Consider the following 25349-nt stretch of genomic DNA (forward strand, 5'->3'; position numbering starts at 1 on the left):
CACAGAGTCACAGAGGTTTTAAAAGTGATGCAAACATGGAATTAATAGCTTGATGATCAGCCTGTGCAGTGGTTCACCTCTCCCTCTTTCCAGAGACAGAGGTTCTACCCCGGGAACCGTGCAACACTGGGTGGAGGGGTTTCTGTGGAGGCTCGGCCACCACCCAGGCACCAGCCACCCCGGTGTGGCTCCTGGCAGTGCCTTCCCCACTGGACACCTTAGCTTCTGATGACTGGTACTCGAGTGCCAAGGATTACATCTGTCACTCTGAGGTTCTCTGTAGACAAAATTTTAAATTTCCATTTTGTTTTGGGGACTTAGTAAATTTTTGGAGAAAATGAATTTTTACATAAAAAATGAGAGAATTGCAGAATAGTTCAGTTTTTAAATGCTACTCTAATTTTTGGGTAAGCATTACAATGGAGCAAAACAGAAGTACTCCATGGATAAGGTGATCTACATGAGGTCATGGCTCACAGGTCCTGCAACAAACACTGAAGCCTAAATAATAAGGAGTTACAAAGAGCACATTGGCAGGCCCACTCTATTAACACAAAAAAAACAAACAACAAGAAGAAAGCCAAAGGGCCTCGAGGCCATTCCAAGCCACCAGAGTCCTTCTGACGAACCTGAGAAAAGATTTCCCTGATTCAGAAGGAGGTGAGGCTTTGGAGCTGTTTAAGGCCTTACACCCAAGAGAAGAAAAGTTTCCAGTTATGGCATTAAACTCTATTTATTTAGTATTTGAAACATGGTGTACATTTATGAATTTGTATAAACATTTAGTACATCTAAAATCCACAGCTGGTAAATAATCTGTGCTTGCTTTTTGTGTACAATTTTGGAGTTTCCATCTGGATATTTTGGTGTTGTGGAGAGACCCAGTCTGCGAACCTAATCAAACTGCCTCATATGACCACAGGAACTGTGAGAGTGATCTGCTCCTTAAAAGGGCTGCTCCTTGCACAGAAAAGGGGTCACACTTTGGAACTACTAAACCAGGTGTCAAGGAAACAAGAGAAACACAGCGGACACAATGAAGGAAGTGTTTGAAGGAGACTCTGAGCGAGCCCCATCAATGTCCAGTGCGCCACACGCAGACACCTAGAAATGGACACTCCCCTTCAGAACCTTCGGATGTTAGTGTCGAGTCTCTTCACTCCCAACTGGAGGGATTCTGTCCAGCAGGAGTTTGCGCTCTTGGGCACACTTCTCAGGGTGCCCCCAGACGTCACAGCTGCAACTCTGTGGTGCCAACCAGGCCCAGGGCCCTGGCTTCTTCTGGAGTCAGGCCGCTCTTGAGGGTCCTTCGCACTGCAGCAGCACCCACAGGTCACAAAAGGATGAGAAGACAGGGAGGTGTTAGCAGCCAGCACATGGTGATTCATTGCCCCCCCAACGCCCCCCAAGGACCCCCCCCCAGGGCAGTCACAGGGCTCACAGATGCTCAGCCCCATCCTGCTCCTGCTGAAATGCCTGGCCATCTATCTGCCAGGGCAGGACAAATTCTGGGGCTGCAAGAGGCTGACCTGAAGAGCCAAGTGGAGGGACTGACCTTGTAAGAGGGGAGAAAGGAGGCCCACCCTTGTAAGGTTTCTGAGAAATGGGTGCAATAGTAAAGTACAGATGGCATGCGGAGAGCTCAGCCTCTGGCTAGCATAAGGAAGGGGTCAGAGCTGGAACAGTCCTTACAGAACACAGGGGAATGCAAGTTCCAATGATTGCAAACTAGATAAGATAACCCCACAAATCTGCAGGGTGAGCACTGATTTGGGGGACCTGGCCTTACAGAGCAAGGTGTTAACAAAACCGGGCAAGGGGCAGCAGCCAGGATGAATCTCTACGAGCATTGTGGGTCTCAGTCTCAACTCATCAGATGGCCTCTGGAGGCAAGAACTAGTGATTCCTTATGGACTGGATGCCAAGGAGCAAACTGCCAAACTTCTGACTGGATCTGGTCGATGTTTTCTGTGAAACACACAAGGCTCAAGAAGGACCAACGACACTCTCCTCTGGGGCTTACAACTGGCAGGTGGAGGAATGCTCATATGTGACTAAGAATTGGCTTATGTTTAGCTTGGCATTATGGGTTTTCCCATTGTTTAGTGTTGATCAATTCTGACATGAAAATAAAGGCTGGATAAGGGTGAATGAGGAGGCCGCTGTCCCTTCCAAGACAAGTCCTTTCATTTGAAAGGTTGCCTAATTACATTTTCCTTAATTTATAACTTGTATTTGGCCTACTTTCCACATAAGGTCATAGGGAGTTTGGGGTACTAGCTCTGTTTTCAGAAGAGATGTGTTATGGATACACCTTCCCCCCTAAATCCTAAATCAGCCAGAGGACCTGAGATGAGCAGGGCAGGATGAGAATGTGGAGATCAGATGTGGAGATGATCAGAATGTGGAGAAAGTAAAGCTCACCCCAGTGTCTTCCCATCTTCCCATGCCAGACCCAACTCCCCTCACCCCCACGGGGCCTGTATCCTCCCTCTCAGGGGGAGGCCTCAGATGATCTGGACGCCAGGATTCCAGCCCATGTGTCTGCAAGCAACACCCCATATTCCATGCCTTCCCGTCCTCCCTTAAGCAAAAGCCCACTCAACCTGTGGACAAAGGATCTGAAGAGATCTGGTAGAATGCACAGGGTCTAAATATCTATCAATCAATGGTTTCTTCTCTCCTGGGAATTAGCACTTTGAACAGGAGTCAACACCTAACCCATCAATTGGTCAATCAACAAATAGTTTATTATGTGCTCGGGACTTAAAGAATCGAAACACTGCTGGAAGACTCACACACATCAAGTGTGGATTTGACACAAACAGAGACACAAAGATCTGTGCTGAGGGTTACCCTCAAATCCTGCCACCACACACGACTGTATTTTCAAGCTTCGCTCTGGGCCCCCAGCCATCCGTCTGCAGCCTTCTCTTGCACTGGCTCTCCCTCTCCCCACCCTTGGCCCCTGGGCTCCAGACTGTCTCACTGGTCCAGACAAAATGTTTGGCTCCAGAGCCTCGGCTGGAGGCACATTGCATTTAACTGAGTAATGGAATTTGTTCTATGGGGCAGCAATAAAAATACTAGTTTGTAATAACCTTTTATGTTCTTTAAACACTCCTTCAAGTGTTTGTTAAAGAAAGATAATTTTAATGGCAGAAAATAAGATAAAATGTTTCTCATTCTTGACAAGGACTGCCAAGACCTCTCTTCCAAGACACAAAATTCGGCTTGAAGAAGACCATACTGCACGAGCAGGGCATCTTGAACTTCACTAGGCACAGAAGGTGGCATGGACATGAGTCTATGAACTCTAATCACTGAGGCTTTCGGTATACGTGCTTGGCCAGATGACTACAGAAGACTTCCCAAACTGATGGGCATTTCGCAGGAGGGCATTTAAAGACACTTCCTTAACACCTGTTCACACATTTGCTTTAGTCCTATAACTGTGGTGTTCAGTTCAGTTCATGTAAATACTTGAATAAGGACCCTGGCACCTTGTAGGATGTGCAGTGATCTCCCTGATACGGGCACTGAGCCGGCCTCTTTGGGGCAGGCACAGAGAATAGAACCAAGCTTAATGGCGCTGCTTTGGCCCCGCTGCCTGACTGCACAGAGATGTGCTCTCAGCCTCGTAGCCTCTTCTTAGTTTTGAGGGGCCACACCCCTTGGGGTCCTCCCTTGCCCCTTCTGCCTGGGCTCAGGTGTTCTCTGCTGCAGAGGAAAAAGCCAGCATAGGCCAGGTCTTTTTGCTCGCCAGGTGTGTCCCTAAAAAGGAATTCATAGAAAAACCTGCCCCATTAATGGAATCCGACTTTCTGTGGGCCTTCGTGGCAACTGAGATAAATTTTCTCATATTAAATACAATCCCCACGTCATAAACATATGATGTATATAGTAATATACATATACATGTAATATACATATACAAAGTAATATAGGAACCCCCCAAAGACCTTAAGAATCTGAACCCTTCCTTTGTTAAAAAGTAACATCACTTGAAAAGACGTGTGAAATGAAGATGATCATTGAAATCGGCTTTGTGCTCCCGTTCAAATTATGCATACAAAGGGCCTCTTTGGGTATCCATTCATCCATCTGCCTGCTCATCAATTCGTTTGTTCATTCATTCATCCATTCATTCACTCACTCAGCAAAGGTTCCTTGCGCCTCTACCCTGAGCCAAGTGTTGTGATCAGGGAGGCAGGGGACCGACAGGGACACAGTAGGAGGAGAAAGGCTCAGGGTAGCAGACCCTGGCTGGAAAGGGTGTTGGCTCTCACTCAGTTTCTGGAAAGCAAGAAAGAACTGGGACATAAGAAAAAGAGGGGACCAGCAAATGGGCTGGCAGGATATGGAACTTGCACCATAGTAACAAGTCATCAAATGGGGATTTCTCCAGTCCTAGAGTGGGGGGGAATGCTGGCGTATGTCTGATAAGATAACGTCTGGGCCCCTCTCCGCTCCCCACTCCTGCTTCCCGCTTGAACGCTCTGGCTATGGCGTAGCTGCTCCCCAGCCTGTTACCTGTGCCCACCTCCCCCCCTGCAGCCGCTTAACACAGAACAGCCCGTGCAAATGTTCGTCCTTGTGTGCCTTGCAGCTCTTCCCGGAGACGGCACGGGTCACTTTGCCGGCACCAGCAGCCACTCTCTGGCCCAGGCACTGTCACCAGTGCCTGGCACCAGCGGGATCAGGCACAGGAGAGCCTCAGCTGTCAACATGCAGCACCGCGGCGTCTGGTGACTCAGGGAAAAACCGCAAGTTCTTTTTCTCTCCCCGCCCCCAGAACTGAAAAATATTTTGATCCTACAAAGAGCTCTCAGGTGGCTCTTTGCTAAAAATGAGCTGAATCTGAGAATTGCAGTGATGGCAGCCTCCATTTACTGAGGGTTAACCTGGATGATTCCATTTATTCTCTATGGAAACCCTATGAGAAGAGTACCGTTATTATTTCTCCAGCAAGTGTGCAGACAGCAGAGAGAGATGAAGTCCCTGGCCCGAGGGCACACAGGAAATGGTCCGCAGAGGGATCTAAGGCAGGACATGTGAGACGCAGCCCACCCTGGAAACAGCAGGGCACATTCCCACCGTCTTTTATACCCGTGGGACAGCCACCGAGTCTTAACCCCCATGACAGAAATCTATCTGCACTCTTTCGCCTTTAGATCACTGATAGTTTTTATCTCTTTTGCACATAGTGCCAAACAATTTGGAAATCGGTTAGCTATTTTGTAACCCCTAAGATTCAGCTAAAGATTTTCTATCAAGTATACAGAGAGTAGTGTGTCTAGGACCACGGGGACTAATATCAGAACTTCGAGAGGTCTTAAATGTACGTACCAGGTGGCTGGGAAGTAACAAGACTGCTCCTATTTATTCATGCCTTGTTTCTTGAGGGACCTGTCCACTAAATGGAGCCAAAATGGCGGGTTCAGTCATGCCTCTTTGGACTTAAATATAGGGAACTGTTTTAAGCTCTATCACAATTATTGATTCTATATTAGACTTTCTGAAGGTTGGTCCATTTTGTTCTGTCCATGTCGATTATCTAACCATCTGAGTTCTTTTTCTTGTTTCCACCCTCCATCTTGTTTTTCCTCATAAATCTATTAGAAGCAGAGGTTTCCCAAATTGACAGGCATTCTACAAAATAACTGACCAGTACTTTTCAAAAGTGTCAAGCTCTTAAAATGTCCTCCACACATCAGAGGAGGCATGCCATCTCAATGCAATGGAACAGCCTGAGTAGGGTAGTGGAACAGAAAGAGGACATTCATAGAAATACTGGTGAAACCTGAATCAAGCCTCTAGTTCAGTTAATAGTAAAATATTTCCAGACTCTTCTGAATCTGCCTCTTTGACCCGAAGCTTCTGGCTGAGCTTCTTGCGGCATCAGAGTCCTGACCTCTGGCCCGGCCTACGTATGGGCTTGGGTGCGAGGCCTGTACGCCCTAACGTTGGACCTGCCTTCAGGGCCTGGGTGATGTGGGGTCTGTTGGCCATTCGGACAGCACCTCCTCTTGTTCAGGCCCGATTTCTCTTCCAAGTTCCCAGACTCTGATTACGCCCTCCATCCCTCCCGCACCCTGCACATCCCTTCAAGTCTCTTTCCTGCGTCTGTCCATCCCCACCTCTGAGACGCCCCCAACACAGAGCAAAGGTTGAAAAGCCTTCCTCACTTCCTGCTCTCGCTTTTCTAGAGAGAAGGCCTTAAAATCACCAGAGGCTTAAAGGGGGCTGCGAGAAATCAGAGAGCCACGGTCAGCTCCATCCTGTTCTGTCACCCCGTCCTTCAGCCTGGAGGGGACACTAATGGTGCCCCCTCCCCCCCCGCGAGGCACGCACCCTCCAGTGGGCCCTCTACAAGGCAGCGACTCTCCACGCGCTTCAGGGGAGAGGCTGTCGGGCCTCTCTTGGGCTTCTTTTTGTCCTGTCCTGTGGCCTAGACACATGGGAGGGCACCCTCAGCTATCTTTAGAGGAAGGTCAGCCCCCCTGGAATGAGCTCTAAGAATAATCAGGGGCTGAGTAACTGAATGAGGTCGTTGAGGAGAAGACAGAAGTTTGAGAAATTTTGGTCCTTTCCACTAACGTCTTATTTGACTATATTTGCAAGAGCATGGGTTTTCAAGCCTCTGTTTTACTGCCAGTTAGCTTGTCCTATAAAGGAATATAAAATTGATTCACAGTCGGTAAGCAAAAACTATTTAAACAACACTCAGGAAGTTTTTCTTGATGGGATTAATGGGAAAATTGCTGGGTATTTCCAAATACCACTTTGGAGAAGTAGAGACAAGTGAACGGAGTTGTGTGCTGATCAGATCCAGGGCTGGATCTAATATTTTGTGAGGTGTATCTCCCGTTTTCCCTAAAACAAATTCAATAATTTTTCGGATCTGAGGGCTTTCTCCATGAAATTCTACTTAACAGACAGCATGCTTACATCCCTCAAGATTCTGTAAAAGAAATAACATTTTAGTTACATCAAATCAATATGAGCTATGTCACATGCCCTTTGAGAGGGATGTTGAAGCTTTAGGATGCGATGAGGAGGCCGTCATGGTGGGGGCGGGGTACTGGGGGTTAGGGTGTCAGATCAAATCAAGGTTCTGTGCTCCTTCCCCAGCAGTCCCTGGAACTAGACTTCCAGCTCTTTCCACTGAGAAACTGTTCTTATAAGGGTGACCAATTAAGATCTTAATTAGCTATGAAATTGGCCAGTTTATTTTTAGGTCATATCAAAGTAATCACATCTTTAGAGAAATACAGTTCTGTGCCCAAACTTCATGGCCATGTCAGAGGTGGGGCCCAGACCCCCACCTGAGAAGGAAACTCAACAGGAAAATGATATCCAGCCTCTCTCTACTGTGACAAGATCTGGCTCCCCTGGGAAAAGAGAATAGACAGACTATGAGTCCCTAAACCCTGTTCTGTTCTGCGATGGTCTGGGCTGGTGGCCATAAGAGGCCAGCCAGCTGAGCAGAGACTTTCTTCCAAAGATAGGTCCAAGAGAAAAGAACATCGGGGAGCAGCTCCCCCTTCGTACCAGACACCAGGGCCCATCCTGCAGAATCACACTGGTAAGAATATTTCAAATGCCATCCAGCTTCAGGATTTTCTAGAGAAGGCCAACATTCAGGACGCCTAAGAGAACAAAGAGCCCTGGGACAAAAGAGCTGCCCCGATATGATGAAAAGAGAAACCTATATAAGAAAAAACCAAGAACCTCCCAGAATGTTCTCTCTCAGTCTGATCCACCAGCTGATCGGAGAACCTCGGCTAGAATCAGGGGCAGCCACATGAGAGTGCATTGGATCCATCATTTCACAGGCTAAAAATCAACTGGACAAGTCAAAACACTTTACTTAATGAGACCCGATGGTCACCAGCTGGAAAAGCAAAACTGAGCCATGGTAACCTGCGAATCGATTAAGATGCCTTGCCTGTGTCCCCACCGGCTGCATATTTCAAGCTTTAGCAGGACATTTGGCATGCGCAGTCCTAGTCACCAGCATCAAACATGAAAGCAGACATTTAATTATCTTGGAGAATTCTCAAGCGGCTTGGAGGTCGTAAATTTCTAGGCTATGGGATGGATTCTTTTTGGTTTCCTGCAATAGCTGGACTATTACTGTCTTTAGCCAAATGAGTGATGGCCCAAATACGGTGGTTATTCATTACCCACTTGCCTCATCACGGCCATTAAACAATCAAATCAAATACAACATTGTTTGAGAGGGAGGCCCAAACCACGGAACTTCGCATCGATTCTGCAGATTGTTTTTTTTTTCTTATTCCTTTAACCTCTCGTGAGAAAGCTAGAGTTTATCATCCCTCTTAAACAGAAATCAAAGTAACTTTCCCCCATCTTAAATTTCTGTTGATGGTGCCATTACTAATAAATTAAGCCTGTTACAGATAAACACTTACATACATGCAGGGCTGTATTTGTTGTAGTAACTGCAGCGCAGAATAAAATGTGTTTGGCTGAATAGAAAGAATATACGGCTGTTTTGCATAAGATTGGAATGGAAACGATACCACAGGAAATTTAGTTTATATCAACCACAAAAACAGGCAAACTATCTCCCTGGCCAGATTGAAGAGGAAAATTAATTATGACTGTGTTATTGTTCCCAGTGACATTATGTGTCTCTCTAAGAATCTGGTTCTCTCTAGACCGGAGGACAGGGCCTACACTCTTTGCCAACGCAGGCATATAACCTGGGGGAGGAGCACATACCCTCGGCCTCGGGGGACTGGCCAGGTCACTGCCTCATGCGGTCGCCCTTTCTGAGGGCTCTGGCCCCGCATGGCCCACCTTCCGTGAGGGCATCCCCTTCCCGGCATTCTTTCTCCACCCCCTCCCTTGGGCTCTGCAGCTCAAACCCTGAACCCCTCCTGTGTGAATCTCAAAGGTGGCACCACAGGAGTCTGAGTTCTTACTGAACTCCCGCCTACCTGGAGTCACTCTCCTTTCACTTTCTGGAGCCTGGAGGAGGAAGCCTGGTTACCTCCTTCTTGTGATGGTCATAAATCCCTATGCCCCTCACCATCCCTGATTCCTGAAGGCAGAGCCGCGCGAGACTCAAGCCGGTCTCCTGAGTTGAGTGACGCAGCGTCGGGGCCAAAGGCTGGGGGCTGAGCTCTTTCCTAAAACACGCGAGGGTCAAGGCTAGTGCAGACACATGTCAAAGGATACAGAGGAACCCTGTTTCTGTACGGAGAGCAGCCCCTTTGAGAGCAAGCATGGTGCCCACAGAGGCAGCCCTACACCCATCGTTCCGTGGGCAGAAGCAGGCAGTAGACTCAGACAAAGGGGAAAATCAGTCCCTTTGATTTAGTGGAAATTCTCTGGTCGGTACCAAAAGAAGCAAAACCAAACTGGTCAACCTAGATTAACGTTAAGTATTCTAAGCACCCTAACGACCATAAAATCATTGGTTTTTCACCTTCGACATATTTGTGAGCAGTGAATCCCTTGGGGACCCATCTTCAGCTAGAAAGTGGTCACCGCTGCAGAAATATGGCCTCAGCAAAGCATCTGGGGCAGTGCTTGGCAATGGCCCCCCTGTACCCACCCCTGCACGCCAGAGATATGTAAGGGTCCTTTGGACCTTCCTGGGAACAGTAAGAATGGAGGGAGGCCTGACCAAAAGTGGCAAATACACTGGGCGGGCGCGCCTGCAGCCCCCTCCCCCACAACGGCAGTGTTGGTTGTCAACCAGGAAACCTTTCATTGCTGAGCTCGGGTGGGCCCTCCAGGCATCACTGACAACTGACTGGAGCCGGCCTCTGGGTGGCTGCCCTTTCCAGGGCATACAGAACAGGAGGCCAGCTCCCTGCAGGGCAAGGCCCTCACCCTAGCTCCAAGGCACTTACGAGACTTCCGGTTGGCCCGGGAGCGCTTCCTCTCCCGAGGCACCACCCGCTGACTGGGCACCTGGGTGGCCGACTTGACAATGCGATCCATGATCTCATCGGCTGCATCATCCGTGACGTTAGGGGAGTCATCGGTTCCCATCGTCCAGGAACTAGTGGATCCTGAAGAATTAAACAACCAGAGAGCAAGAACACACTAGAGAAAATGCCAACACTGCCCTTCCGAGCACGGAGCTCTGTCAGCAACAGATCACAGCCTCGGCCAGAGCGAGAGCGTCAGCCTGCCAGATCCGGGGGTACTCACCTGTCCCCCACTGTGACCTTGACCGCTACTCCCATTCATGTGCACTTGGAGCACTTACTTAATACTACCCTGTAACACAGCTGCTGAAGGCCTCCACCTGACAGGCCCCGTGATCGTGGGAGGGCGGACATCCCATTAGAGCGCATCACAGATACTCGGTGATGGACACCCAGTAATGTCCAGAGATATGTGTTAATTCAGCTCTCTATCCATGGCTGTCTAGGCCTAGGGAATGTCAACTAACCTTAACATCTCTTCTAGTTAAATAAAAATCATGGATTTTGTCATGGTTTATCTTTGGATTAATCTTTTTTTTTTTTAAAGGAACTTCATTTTTTTAAGGTTTATTTATTTTCAGAGAGCGAGCGAGCTAGCGCAAGTGAGTGCACCGTGTTGGGGGGGGCAGAGGGAGAGAGAGAGAATCTCAAGCAGACTCCCTGCTGAGCGCAGAGCCCAACAAAGAGCTTGATCTGAGGACCCTGAGATCATGACCTGAGCTGAAATCAAGAGTCAACTGCTTAACTGACTGAGCCACCCTGGATAACTTAACCTTTAAAAATCGTAACAGGAGGGGCATCTGGTTGGTTCAGTTGGTTAAGCGACTGCCTTCAGCTCAGGTCATGATCCCAGGGTCCTGGGGTAGAGCCCTGAGTTGGGTTCCTCGCTCAGCAGGGAGTCTGCTGTGCATACGCACGCACGCTCTCTCTCTCATTCTGTCAAATAAATAAATAAAATATTTAAAAAATCAAAACAGGATTACCTTCTTCAACTAGCAAAGCAGGAACAGACATAAATTTTTCTTTGCTTCTTGACTAGAAAAAGACATTTATAAATAATTGTCTATTAAGACAGAGCAGGTCTAAGTCTGGCATAAAAGCATCTGCCTATAGACAAGCAAGAAGAAAGCACCATGAAAACATGAGCTCCCAAGTATCAAGAACTGTGCCTTCGTGATAGATCAACTTCCTTGTGAAATCTCTTCTATAAGATGGAAAATATGCTTCTGTAAGAAGACAGACATGCAATGCGCTCAAAATTGTGAATTTCCTCCACATACATGATCCTTTGTAATAAACATACAACTTCAGAAGCCTGTAGGTGGGTGTTCTCAGACTCTATGCCTATGGAACACAGGTATTTGGAGCCTAAGGTCCAGCTGAAGAAGAGTCAGCTTTTCGCCAACCACAGGCAGAAATGTTAGTAAACATACACCTTACATTCTTGAGTTCTATTCCCATACTAATTTTGAAAAGTTTTTGGCATTTGGATATTGACGGCAATAGTTGGGAATAGCTGCTCACAGTTCAGTAGATTGTGATTTTTGTGGACATGTGTTTGTGGTTGAAATTTTACAGTAAATACATAATATGCTATAATGTAGTCCTAATTTCTGCCAGTAAAATGCATATTGCTGAATTGCATACATAAATGATTCACACTTTGCCAAACGAGTAGCAGGACTCCTGGGGCTCTACCACATGCATGTATCTATAGGTCAATATGTTTTCTAATGACAATGTTTGTTGTCATTGTTGATGTTATTTTAAGCATTTGTTGTATGAATGGGAGCAGAGCTACAGCACTAGCATATAAAAGAAGAGTAACTTGTATTTTTTCTGCTTATGCCCAAGGGCACTTGATTCACTTGCTTCCATCCGATTAGATCTTTCAGCATCATAAAACCCTTTAAAAACAGGCTCCTCGGGCGCCTGGGTGGCTCAGTTGGTTAAGCGACTGCCTTCGGCTCAGGTCATGATCCTGGAGTCCCTGGATCGAGTCCCGCATCAGGCTCCCTGCTCGGCAGGGAGCCTGCTTCTCCCTCTGACCCTCCCCCCTCTCATGTGCTCCCTCTCATTCTCTCTGTCTCAAATAAATAAATAAAATCTTAAAAAAAAAAAACAAAAACAAAAACAGGCTCCTCTCAGAAAGGAATTTTTTAAATGGCTGAACTTTCTTGCACTCTCAGGATGGACCAGGTGGTCTAACTGGAGGGAGGAGGCCTCCACTGTCATAGCTCTTACCCTGGGACCCTTCTGTGCTTCTGAACAGTGGTCTTCCTCAGATCAGACAGGGCAGTCAATAGTACAATTGTGTTTTGGCCAGCAATTTCCGCTTTTCCCTTCTACCTACTGATTTGTAATTCCATGTCTCATTTTAAAATGCTAAGCTACCCTTCCAAAAACACACACGTTTCAATCAACTGTATTTGCTCATGATACATTTTCAGAGCACTGGGCCAAAAATGAAGGCATCATCTGATCTTCCTACTAAGAATGACCTATTTTTCCCATCCTAGACATCCCCAGGGATCTGCTTTCACTGTAATGTGTCAGGAGATGCTTCAGAGGGACGTGTTGCCATATGTTCAGGATTGCCAGACTTGGTTTTGTGATGTCATTCTTTTATGACCTCAGTCCTGGTTCTGCTTTTTTATCCCCCTGCCGCCCCTTTGGTTACTTTCCTGCCTGGTAACTATTTATATGCATTCTTTCTGGTCATGTATAGGATTTTTTTCCCTGGAAACTTGTACCCACATATAGCATCAGGGAAACACTGCCCATACTTTTTACAGATCCCAAGAGGCCATTGGCTCACAACAGTCTCCCAAGTGTTAGCAAGACATTTATTTTTTTTTAAAGATTTATTTATTTATCTTAGAGAGAGTGTGTGCAGGTGCGTGTGAGTGGGGCGGGGGGAAGGCAGAGGGAGAGGGCAAGAATCTCAAGCAGACCCCCCCCCATTGAGTGTGGAGCCCAACATGGGGCTCGATCTCACGACCCCGAGATCATGACCTGAACTGAAATCAAGAGTCGGATGCCTAACTGACTGAGCTACCCAGGCGCCCCGCAAGACATTTATATATACTGAGATGTGGTAGAAGAAATGAAGCATTATAGACTATGATAGCACCATATCACTTTATTTTGACTTCATTTTTAAAAATATGTAAATTGATAATGTACACTTGTTGAATCACAATGTTGCATACCTGCAACTAATGTAACATTGTGTGTCAACTATACTTCAATTTAAAAAAAAAATGTAAATTACCATTTGAAAGAAAACATTGTAATTTATTTTTTCCCTTAAAAATCTGACCTAAAGTAATAGTCTAAAAGGGGAATAATTATATCAAAAAAGAGACTATATTTTAATGTAATAAAAGTTTGCCTGTGGTTCTGAAAGAATTTCCCTGGATACAGACTTTCCTCTTGGCAGTTTGAAGATGTCATTCCGCTTTCATCTGACTTCCATAGCTTCTGATAACAGTGAGCCCTCATTCTGATGTTTGTATCTTAGAAGGTAATTTATCTTTTCCATCTGACTTTTTAAAAGATTTTATCTTCATCGTTGGTTTTTAGCAGTCTGCCCACATTATACCTAGGCATGGTTTTCTTTTTGTTTATTCTCCTTGGATTTGCTAAGTTCCTTAAATATGTGGGTTGATACATATCACCAGCATTGGGAGATTCTCAGACATTAGCTCTTCAGTTAACGCTTCTTATCCTTCTCCTTCTGCTGCTCCAATTACACACAGGGGAGACCGTTGGATTGTGCACCTCACACCTTACATTTTATTCTGTTCTGTCCACTTTTTCCTCATTATGCTTCACTTTGTACATTTTCTTGTACAATAACTTGTCTTCGAATTCACTAATCCTTTCCTTTGCTGGGACAAGTCTGCTCTTAAACCCACACAATGAGTTCCTTATTTCGGTTATTTCTTTTGCAGTTCTTGAATGTCCATTTGATTTTTTTTTTTTTAAGATTTTATTTATTTGACAGAGAGAGAGATAGAGCAGGAACACAAGCAGGGGGAGTGGGAGAGGGAGAAGCAGGCTTCCTGCCGAGCAGGGAGCCCGATGTGGGACTCGATCCCAGGACCCTGGGATCATGACCTGAGCCGAAGGCAGACGCTTAACGACTGAGCCACCCAGGCACCCTCATTTGATTAAAGATTAAGTTCCAATTTGCTGTTGAAATGATACACCTTTTAATCAATTTGTCTATATTTTCCTTTACATCTTTTAACATTTGTAATGGTTAAAACTTGGCGGCAAATTTCAACATCTGGACCACCTGTGGATCTGTTGCCACTGCCTCCCGGGGCAAAGGTGGGGGGAGGCAGCCCTTCTTCTGTCATCTTAACTGCCTATCAAAGTAAAAACCCTGCTAAAAGGTAAAGACCGAAGTCCAACATTAAGAAGCAGAGGAAGGAACTAGAGTGGTATTGAACTCACCTGGAGTTGAGAAACAAAAGAAAAGAAAAGAAAAACATCTGGTAATTTCATAAAAAGCCTGAAGTGCAGCCCCGCTAGGGAATTCCACATAAACCTTAGGGATCTGGAACACTGCCTGGAAGGAGTGTTCAAGTTTCAAGACTCCTCTGTAGATGGCAGCTTGTGGTCCTTGGGTTGACAAGAAGCTCCAAGGAACTATATGCACCATGTAACCCACTCTCTTCTAAAGAAAACTTGAAACTACATTTATTTTTTCTTTTATGTTGAAGTTATTAGTACTATCATTCTTTGTTTATATTTAACAGAGTGGACGACAGCAAAATTCCAAAAGCACTGGTCGGTCTACAAAGGCAGTTAGAAGTCACTGAAGGGCTTTCTCAGGGGTTTCTCCAGCTTGCAGCTCGACATTCCAGCTGCCCTCCATCTCGTGAGTCTGAATGTTCTCCCGAGCCTGGGACAATGCCTGATGGGCATTGCTTGAGCTCATTGTTTTACCGAGTTTCTGTGATAGGTAAGCTAACCCACAACCCAGTTTACCGGGCCTGTTCTCTTTGGTCACCCAGTACAATGACTACCAGAACCACTGTCACATGCCAGAGCATGACAACTTAGACAATAAGTGATACGCCGCCTTCTAGCTCTGCACGTAGCATGTGCTAAGCAAACACCAAGAGGGGAAAGCCTGTCCTCCAGAAGTTTGTTCTCTTTAGTGATAAAGTCTGTAATCTTGAGGCAGCCCGAACTGGGGGCTCAGGAGTCTGTGGGAGGAAGGAGTGGCCCTCTGAGTTGAGGAGTATGGAGAGGAGGTGGATTCTGGAGGTGAATGAGGGCTGGACCGGCAGAGAAAAGGGGACAGCATGAATAGCAGAGGGGGCTCAGGGAGACACAGGGTGCAGAGAAGGGCAGTGCCCATAATGTGGGGGCGAGTGAGTGCCAAGTGTGGGAGACAGGCTGGGACCAGACTGCAGGGGGCCCCCAGCAACAGCACGAATAGCGTGGGCTGTGTGTTGCAGGCCGTACGGAACCTGAAGGGGGGCATTCATGTGCTGTCAGGCTGGATCGGGGAACACCACTAAACATTCTCAGGTGAAAAATGCACCTTAACTCTCAATTAAAGAAAAATATCCCTTCCAAGTTATGAAACAAACCTAGAAACTCTTATCTGTCTTTAGCACCTTTAGTTTTCATTTCTTCCTTGCCTCTAAAGATTTAAAAAGGCAAAAAGGGACAGTGCTTGAATCCCGCAAACTTTCCCTACACAGGGCCATCCAGTGAAAACCCAAGGCTCTACGGGCCCCCAGTCTCTGCCCCAACCACTCAACTCTGCCACGCCTGGCTGTGTTCCGGGGAAAACCTCATTTACAACACAGGTGGCTGGCTGAACTGGGCCCGGGGCCATGGCTTGCTGACCCCTGCTTTAACCCATAGGGGTCCATTCATAATCATAACTCCTCTTGTGTGAAGGAAGTTATACTTGTGGGAACGCCGTGTGGTTTGGAGATGAAGTACTGCAGTGAGTCCCAGAGACGTGAGTGAAGGCAAGGGTCTCCGTCAGCACGTCAGCCCTGAGCAGATACCTCCTGGGCACAGTTACCTCTACTGTCATGACAGGGACGGGACCAGACAGGGAAGCCCCCCCGCCCCCAGCGCCCCCCAGCCAGGAGTCACCTCGGCTTGCCCGGCTGCGGGTGCGGACGCCCAGCACCGGGGTGGTGTCTTCCATGGCAGGTGACGAGGTCTTCAGCACAGCCTTCATGTTCTCATGCTCCGTGGCGTCCTCCGCGTAGCTCAGGCCCTGCGGCAGGCTCAGGGGTGCTGGAGGGCTGCCGGAGAACTTGCCGGACTGCAAGACCAAAGGAGGGCTTAGAGCGGGAGGTGACTCCCCCAAAAGCCAACTTCCGTTGAGGAAAACCTTTCTTGTTTATGTGCATTCTGCAAACACATTCCCTACGGTGGTCCCTAAGGTTGTGCATGGGCCAATGACAAACACCCATGGGGACAGGATGTTCTCTTATCAGAAAGAACAGCGCTGGTCCCAGAAGGCCCACACCCGTCCCTCCACTGCAGTGGGTCTCCTGACTCACCGCAGTACCCGCAGCGGGTGCCTGCTAGGGGCAAATGACCTCAACCCGGGGAACAACTCGGAAATCCCATCTGTTTCTAACACCAAAGCCCTGAGAGGAGAATTAAAATATTCCCAGTTAATCAAATGTATTGAGATTTTTTTTTTTTCATTTAGTACCAGAGAGCAGTTAAAATTTTCTTATAGATCACTTAGGATATTAGCATTTAAAAAGTGGGATTCAGTCACAAAATCCTACTATGGTAAGCACTGGGAAGAATCTTTCCAGAGCTAGCCCCATCCCTTGACAGAGAAGGAAATTGAAGCTCTCGAAGATTCAGTGGCTTGCCAAAGGCCCCAAGGGAATCAATTGCAGGGCCCAGACCAGAACAGGACATAGAAATTCATGCTGAAACAGAGTTTGGCAACACTCATTGCTTCTGGCTGTGTCCAGAAATGGGGTTGCTGGAACACGCATCACATGGACCTGATCATATTCTCTAACTGTAGCTGAGCAAAGAATCAGGGCATATATGTTGTAAAAGAGGTATGCCAGCACAATGGGCCATATGTACACAAGGCCAAACAGCTGGATGAGAAAGAGAATGTCAGATTAATGTGTGCAAAGAGCAGTCCCACAGATCGCTGGCTTCCTCTTTTCATCGAGTGTCTCAGCCACGGTAACAGAGCCCAGGACACATCTGCTTGTGCTATCTGCACTGCTCCCTCATCTTCCAGGGCCAGTCGGCCCTGATGTCGCCTCTGGTTCTCCCATCTGCACCAGAGCCAGGAGGAGGAGCCCCTGCCTTCCCACCCCTGCACCCACGAATCCCAATGAATCCAATGGATGCCAGCTGAGAAAAGGGGCACAAGTCAAAGGCTGCCCATGAGTGATGACCACTTTCGGGGCCACTGTCCCACTTCTTCTTTGGTTTTAGGGCTCTTTCCATGGTTATTCTAGAATCCAGTTCTCATTTTGGGTTGCCAAAAGGCTCAGCCAGGGGGCTGGAGGGAGAATTCCCTGTCTACTTCTCCAATACGAGGAGAATATCTCCAATATTAGATCAGCTGAACTTGTCAGTCTTGACAGGGCCTGGGACTCAGGGATGGCTTGGAAAATGCAGTTAGCCTTTTGATTCCTGGCATACCTATTATGATGAGAACCCGTGTAAGGAGGTTAGTGATCACACAGAAAGCAACCAGAAAACGATCATGCATGGTTTAGAGCACTGGATGGTGCTGAGGCCTCATGCTGCTTATGTTAGGTTGGACTCTACAGCACGCTTGGGAAGGTCAAATGTGGCATTCTTCATGTTTATAAACAGTCCTACCTCTACTTCATCCTCTTCATCAGTCTACCCGAGAGGACAGGACAGGACGGAAAAGACAGAAGGGATTCTTAGAAGGTACAGAAGTTAGCAAAGATGAGATCATCTCAATGTCACACCAAATTCCAAATAAAGAAATTGGCCACCACAACCAGGGTCCACCCTCCTGATGTGGGACCTGCCAGGCCCTGACTGCATAGCCCTCCTGCCCGTGTCCAGACATTCCCTCTCTCAGCCCCAAGGCCAGTTCTGACCAAAGTCAGGAGGAATCTGTGGGGCTCCAGACCAACCTCCTGAGGCCGCCCCAGGGCGCATAGCCAGCGTACTTGGTGTCCTGAGTACTACAGACCTAACCCCAGCTCTGTGCCCTGCTCCTCGGCTGGCCACGTCCTGAGGAACCCGCCACAACCTGCCTGGTGCTCCCTGTCAGCTACTATCCCCCCCTCAGCCCAAGTGCTTGAACCCTCCCTGCCCCGGCTGCCAGGCCTGGGCCTCCATGAATCCTTCCACACACAGGCCAGACAGAACAAGGGCAACAGCTGCCCAAGCAGACTGGGTCCCATTACGCTCTCCTCAGAAACATGAAATTCAGTTCTTTTAAAAATCTTACCTGCCCCTCATGGAGGCTTTTATGAGCGGTCATGCCCAACTTTTAATTACCACCAGATAAACTTAAGTACCTTTTATTTTTTTTAAGATTTTATTTATTTGACAGAGAGAGACACAGCGAGAGAGGGAACACAAGCAGGGGGAGGGGGAGAGGGAGAAGCAGGCTTCCCGCGGAGCAGGGAACCCGATGTGGGACTCGATCATGTCCTGGATCATGACCTGAGCCCAATGTGGGACTCGATCATGTCCTGGATCATGACCTGAGCCGAAGGCAGACCCTTAATGACTGAGTCACCCAGGCACCCCATTCTAAGTACCTTTTAAATACATTTACATTTAAATACCTTTACTAAAAATGAATTGAGTGTGAAGGTCATGTCCATCTCTTGGTTTTAGATTAAATACACCCCCAACGTAACCTGTGTTTCCACTGAGGTTACCAGGCCAGGCCTGCAGATCAGACATGAGGTTTTTGAGAACTGACTAAACTTTCAGGAGTTGAAATGACAAAATGCTTCCGGTTCATCACATTCCATACCACCCCCAGGCAAATGGCACTACAGCCAGAGAGGACAGTCCTGCTCTATTTTTTTTTTAAAGATTTTATTTATTTACTTGACAGAGAGAGACACAGCGAGAGGAAACACAGTAGGGGAGTGGGAGAGGGAGAAGCAGACTTCCACGCTGAGCAGGGAGCCCGATGAGGTGCTTGATCCCAGGACCCTGGGATCATGACCTGAGCCGAAGGCAGACCCTTAATGACTGAGTCACCCAGGGACCCCATTCTAAGTACCTTTTAAATACATATCCCTTTACTAAAAATGAATTGAGTGTGAAGGTCATGTCCATCTCTTGGTTTTAGATTAAATACACCCCCCAACATAACCTGTGTTTCCACTGAGGTTACCAGGCCAGGCCTGCAGATCAGACATGAGGTTTTTGAGAACTGACTAAACTTTCAGGAGTTGAAATGACAAAATGCTTCCGGTTCATCACATTCCATACCACCCCCAGGCAAATGGCACTACAGCCAGAGAGGACAGTCCTGTTCTATATTTTTTTTAAGATTTTATTTATTTACTTGACAGAGAGAGACACAGCGAGAGCGGGAACACAAGCAGGGGGAGTGGGAGAGGGAGAAGCAGGCTTCCCGCCGAGCAGGAAGCCCGATGCGGGACTCGATCCCAGGACCCTGAGATCATGACCTGAGCCGAAGGCAGACGCTTAAGGACTGAGCCACCCAGGCACCTCAGTCCTGCTCTATTTTTATGTCTACCTTAGAGCTTATTTATTTAACCGGGATGGTTGGCATTTTCTCAGCCATCAGCCCATGTGCAAGGTACTACATATACAAAATCTCTAGCCTTCTCGACATCCCCCAAAGGAACCAGCATTCCCTTTTTACAGAAGACAAAGCTGAGGTGACACGCCTGCGAAACTGAAGGAAACATTTAAAACAGGACGCCAGAGGGGGAGCCTCATGCCTTACTACCGTCGTCAATTGCAGCCACCAACAGGAAGCAGCCTGCGTAAGGACCAAAGAGGGATGAAGATTTTCTCCTCACCTAGCAACAGCCCAGCCAATGAGAAACTGCCGCAACGCAGCCAATGAGAAACCACTGCCACCGGGACGCTCACCTTTATCCAAGGGACTTGCATTGGAAGCAACCCCTCCCAATGATCGCTTTGCTCAATAAAGAAATGTTCCTCTCCTTAGTTCTCTGGACTTGCCTATGGTTTTGTCATAACCTGCATGTCCCCAATTGCAATTCCTCTGCCATTCCTGAATAATCTCATTTTGCTGCTAAAATAACTGCCTGGTTCATTTTCAAGGTCAACAGAGCTCCCCACCGCGCCCTGATGTGGAGGTCCTGGGACTGAAAGTCTGAGTTCTTGCAGCCCATCTTGAGTATGACGAGAGCAGAAAGGGCCACGGTGGTCTTATGCTGCCCTGTCTATGTCACCGTTTTGTCTAGAACTAGCTCAGGGCACAAGGATGAGGAATCCCTTCATTTCTCACTGACTCCTACCTGGGAGGGCCCCTGGATTTTGAGAAAGAAGAGAAGGGGCAGGCACACAAGGGCAGATACAGGGCAGACTCCAAACGCAGAGCTTTCGGATTTTACCCAGATTTCACTGTGTCTTAAACAATAGTTGTTTTTCTAAAATCATCTGTTTAATTGCTACTACTTCCACATTCATTTTACCCAGCATCTATATTAAAAATGATTTGCCACACAGTTTTCTCTAAAAATCATTTCCAGCTCTAATGTCCAGAGACTCCATCCATTGCTGGGTTTTGTTTTTAGTGGTTTAAGTTGTGTACGTGTGGTTTCCTAACCAGATCATGAGGACATCCTTGGGGCATAATCTTGTGACTGCAGCGCTGGGCGCACCAGGCGAAACTGAGAGCTGGGAAAAGAAGCTCTACACTTTGTCTTGAGTGACAATATCCTAAATTTCCAGCAGATGGCAGTCTCTCTACGTGAATGATGCCACTTTGACCAACGAAAACCAGACTAGGTTGAGGATGAACCCTGAAGCCTGCCTTGTCCACATTTTAATGGGAATTTAAGTATTTTTCAAACTCTAGAAACATTTACCCCTGTTTATAAATAGGCAAGCTGGATGTTTTCAGAGAAGGGCAGAATTTGAAAATTAGTGGGATCTGTAAAAAAAAAAAAATCTCAAGAATTTGGCAAGAAATTTTTGTGTTTTCATAACTATAAACATATTGGGCTTGTAGTTTTCACCTGCCAATGTGTCTCACTTCCACAGAAATGAGGAAGCCCCTTTTAAAACTTTTAAAAATAACACCTTGGAATGAAAAGTGGGCCACAGTTTGCCCAGATGGATTCAGTTTGCTTCCTGTTGCTGTCCTCTGGGAGGCTACACATCCTCTGGAACCCAGATTTCAAGGGAGGAGAAGGGAGACTCTCAGTGGGTGGCACTGGCATTCAGAACTGTCAGCGGGCTGTACAAAGAGCCCCTCTGCAGACAAGTGATCTAAGGGGTGAGAAAATTCCAGCGGAACAAGGAGTCTGGGTAAGGGGATGGTGAGGGGCTGAGTCCCTGGTTGTTCTCAGAAATGCCTTAAAATTACAACAAAATTTCTAAGATGATGGATCCGGTCTCCACATCCGTCAAGAATGTGGGCAGTAATCACGCACCTTCTGTTTCTCCTACAACATGCACACCTACCTGGAGACAGAAGGCAGAACTGATTTTATTCCTCTCCAAAGAAATCTGCCTGACTTGAGCTCAGGTGAGGCTTGCAACCCCCAGAATGATGGCACTCTCTATCACTTGGACATTTACCCATCCCATTCTCCATATCACTGAGAGCCAGTGTACTTCTGAGATCCATATACAGATGGGTTAAGTTTCATAAAGACCCACCAGAAAGAGGCACCTGCATGGTAGGTCTTTGTCTCTGGCATCTTCACACATCCCTTTCCCCTCCATTGACAGAGCGTCTCGCGTCTGAATACCCACAGCACTTGTGGCCTGCAGAGTTTGGGGCTGAGGTGGGAGAGGGGAGCCCAGGAGCAGGGGAAGCATATAGGCCTGCAGCCCCCCACCCCCACCCCCAAGGGGCTGTAGGGAACTCCTGTTGGATTCACTGTCCTGCGGATCTCTTCCCACCTGAATATTCTCTGACCCAAGGGACTGCCAAGAACCCCTCAGGTTATGTCTTTGAGCAACCACATCCATGATTTCTCAATTCAGATGCCTCGAATGGGTGGTCCATGCGTCAACTGACTGGTTGTATAGCATTGCTATGACGATTAAAATCCTGAATCAATTCCCAAATCAGTATATCTGTCTTCCTAGGATAAGTGGCATTATCTTCTATATTTTTTTCTTCTGCAAATATGTGCATCCCAGAGTTTGAAAATGGAATCAAGCCTTTAATGACACCACATCCTACAACACCCCAACATGGGTCAAAATTCCTCCACCAGCCACACATCCTTAATTTACATGTATTTGTCCCACGTATGTCATATAGCAGATTTTCACAGTAATAGGAGAGGAAGAGTTTAAGAGCACTTTTTAAAAGATGGCATTTTTGCACCTGTTTTCTTGGGACCTCAGGGTTGCTGGCCTCTTGTTTTCCCAGCCTGTCTTCTGCGGGAGGGGTCTGCCGCACTGTTACTCAGGCAACCCTGTTTGGGCGGAGTTGCCCTGCCCCCCTGTGGCAGGGGATGGGCTCAGCAGGAATCAGTCTTTGGGTTTTAGAGGGGAGGGAGGAGGGGGGATTGGTTAGCCCGGTGATGGGTATTAAGGAGGGCATGTACTGCATGGAGCACTGGGTGTTATATGAAAACAATGGATCGTGGATCACCACATCAAAAACCAATGATGTACTGTATGGTGACTAACATAACATAATAAAATTAAAATAAAATAAAATAAAAAATAAAAAGATGGCATTTTTTTCCACAGTCAAAAAAAAAAAAAGCACAGTCCCTAAACTGTGGGGGTCGATCTATTTTCACCATAAATGACAGAAAGAGATGGAGTTCATGGAACTTACGTCGGTGATCATCTTCCCTCTGGTCTTATTTCTCTCTCTGTGGTTGGCCCGTTTCTGTTTCTGCTGCAAAACCCTTTCCCTGGTGGTGCGATACTCCAGTGCAAATTCACTAATGATCCTGCAGAACTTGTTTATGTTCACTTCCCGAATTGCATAAGGTGGGTGACCCATAAAGAGCAAAAAGGAATGGAACCTGCAATGAAAAACCCAATAGTGGTGATGACTTTGGCTCTAAGGAACAAAAACCAACTGTCTAAAAACTTTCAGCACGAAACCAATCCAGCAAGCATTGTTCTTCATTCCTGGGGCTCTGGGGTTGTAGAGTCTTCTTGAGTGAAAAATTCAACCAGAAGTCAAGTTCAACTCACTTTCTCACTGATGGAAGATGTCTAGGTGGTAGGATTTTAGGAGATTAGTTACTGTTTTCTTTTTGCTTATAAGTGTTTTAATGTTTTTCTAAAATGTATGCGCAAAGCTTTTGTAAGAAAAAGGATAAAGCACTATTTTAAAGAAAATAACTGCACAAGTTTCTAGGTTATGTAAGAAATGAATACGGAATACAGAAATAAAGCTTAGCAATTCCTTGAGAACATGCTTTAATGACTATTGGAATAAACACAATCATATGAATTGTTAACTGATGGTTTGTAAAAATGCTGATTAAGTTTTCTGTGAGTAAATATTCTGAAATATTTTTTCATATTACATACAATTTTTTTTTTTTTTTGAGAGTGTGCACAAATGAGTGGGGGGAGGGAGGAGGGGCAGAGGGAAAGGGAGAGAGAGAATCCTACGCAGGCTCCATGCCTGGTGTGGAGCTCAACATGGGGCTCAGTCTCATGACTCTGAGATCATGACCTGAGCTAAAATCAAGAGTCAGATGCTTAATTGACTGAGCCACCCAGGCGCCCCACATACAATCTTAATTTTATTAGGAAACACCACACAGCAGCACAAAATAAATTTCAGCTATTTAACTTTGTAAATTAAAAATTATTGGATTTTATGGACTTAAACATTTTGTAAAGGAAATTAAATAAGCAAACATGTACACCATTTTCAGTTATCAGGAAATGAGAAAGAAGATATTAGGAGACAGAGGGACATTTGTATGTAGACCAAACAGTCTTCTATAAATGATCCCACTATTTGTGGACAACTATTTTTGTCTTTGATCGTCTAATATGTACAGTTTGAATAGGGGTTTCGGTTTTTTTTTTTTTTTCAAGTGAGGGAAATGGGCTTATTCTTTGTATGAAGAATAATAAAGTAACACATACAACTTGTAAATAAAGAGGCCGAAAAAAAAATGCTGTTTAAAGTCAGAAAATTTAGCTAGAACTATAAAGCTCTTAGAGGAACACAGACTGTAAGTTTTCATGACTTTGGATTAGTCAATGATTTCCTTCTTACATGTGACACCAAAACCATCAGCAACCAAAGAAAAAAATAGATAAACTCGACTTGATCAAAATTCAACACTTTGGTGTTTCCAAAGACCACCATCAAGAGTGAAAAAACAACCCATGGAATGGGAGAGAATTTGCAAATCATACATCTGATAAGAGATTTGTATCCAGAATATACAAAGAAATCTTGCAACCCGACACTGAAAAGACAAAGGAAATACGGACAAAGGATGTGAATGGACATTTCTCCAAAAAAGATACACAAATAGCCAATAAGTGCATGAAAATTTGCTTCATATCACTAGTCATTAGGGGAATGCAAATCAAAACCACAGACAGTGACAAGTGTTGGTGAGGATGGGGAGAAATTAGAGCCCTTATACAGCAGCAGGTAGGAACATAAAATGGTTCGGCTGCTATGGAAAAGTCTGGCAGTTCCTAAAAAGTTACTACCGGACATTACAGAGTGGATATAGCATCTATGATCTATGATGTGTTAGCACAGGATAGCGTATGCAAGAAAAATCCAGGGGACAATCAATCAGTCTCTTTGCTCTGTCCCATCATCCACCCTTTTCCTCAAGTGTGCCAATGATTATGGGATCCGGCCCAAGAAGGGGAGGGGTGGAATTTGGGGCCCAGGAAGCCAGTGTGGGTGTCACCTGTCTCCCCATCTCTCCCCCTGGAGTGCCAGCCCCTTGCGGAGTTCTCCGGAGGCCTTCGGGCACTGGTCCCTGCGTGCCAGCACCCACCACCCTGTGCGTAACAGCCCAACGAGTCTCCGGGAGTGAGTGAGCATGCCTGTTCAGCCACGGAGTGGGACGAGGCCGCTGGGGGCGGTGGCGCAGCATGAAAGGAAAGGGGAATATGCACGTTCAGGCATGCAGAACGAGATGTTCTTACTCATGCAACGGTTTGGAAAGCTGAGTTTTACCTAAAGAGGATTGTCTAAGTTCTTTTATCTGC

At 46.6% G+C, this 25349-nt stretch overlaps 1 protein-coding gene across 7 annotated transcripts in view; it reads right to left on the reverse strand.

Moving 5' to 3' along the window:
- Positions 1-714: 714 nt before the first annotated feature.
- FHOD3 (formin homology 2 domain containing 3) overlaps positions 715-25349 on the reverse strand; it is a 456888-nt gene continuing 432253 nt past the window's right edge. For 5 of the 7 annotated variants that reach the window (XM_045886815.3, XM_045886814.3, XM_045886811.3 and 2 more), the window contains 5 exons: positions 22975-23167; positions 17829-17852; positions 16104-16278; positions 9891-10052; positions 715-1314 (listed from right to left, as the gene is read on the reverse strand). In XM_045886815.3, coding sequence (XP_045742771.1) covers positions 1232-1314; positions 9891-10052; positions 16104-16278; positions 17829-17852; positions 22975-23167 — 637 coding nt within the window. In that variant the 3' untranslated portion in view covers positions 715-1231. The remainder of the gene's footprint in view (positions 1315-9890; positions 10053-16103; positions 16279-17828; positions 17853-22974; positions 23168-25349) is intronic. The other 2 variants (XM_045886817.3, XM_054510321.2) reach the window with 1 other exon arrangement.

Source organism: Mirounga angustirostris, unplaced genomic scaffold (genome assembly GCF_029215605.1).
Source record: "Mirounga angustirostris isolate CCGP_5_RB_7025 unplaced genomic scaffold, mMirAng1.0.hap1 SCAF_14, whole genome shotgun sequence".
In the NCBI taxonomy this organism is placed as follows: domain Eukaryota; kingdom Metazoa; phylum Chordata; class Mammalia; order Carnivora; family Phocidae; genus Mirounga; species Mirounga angustirostris.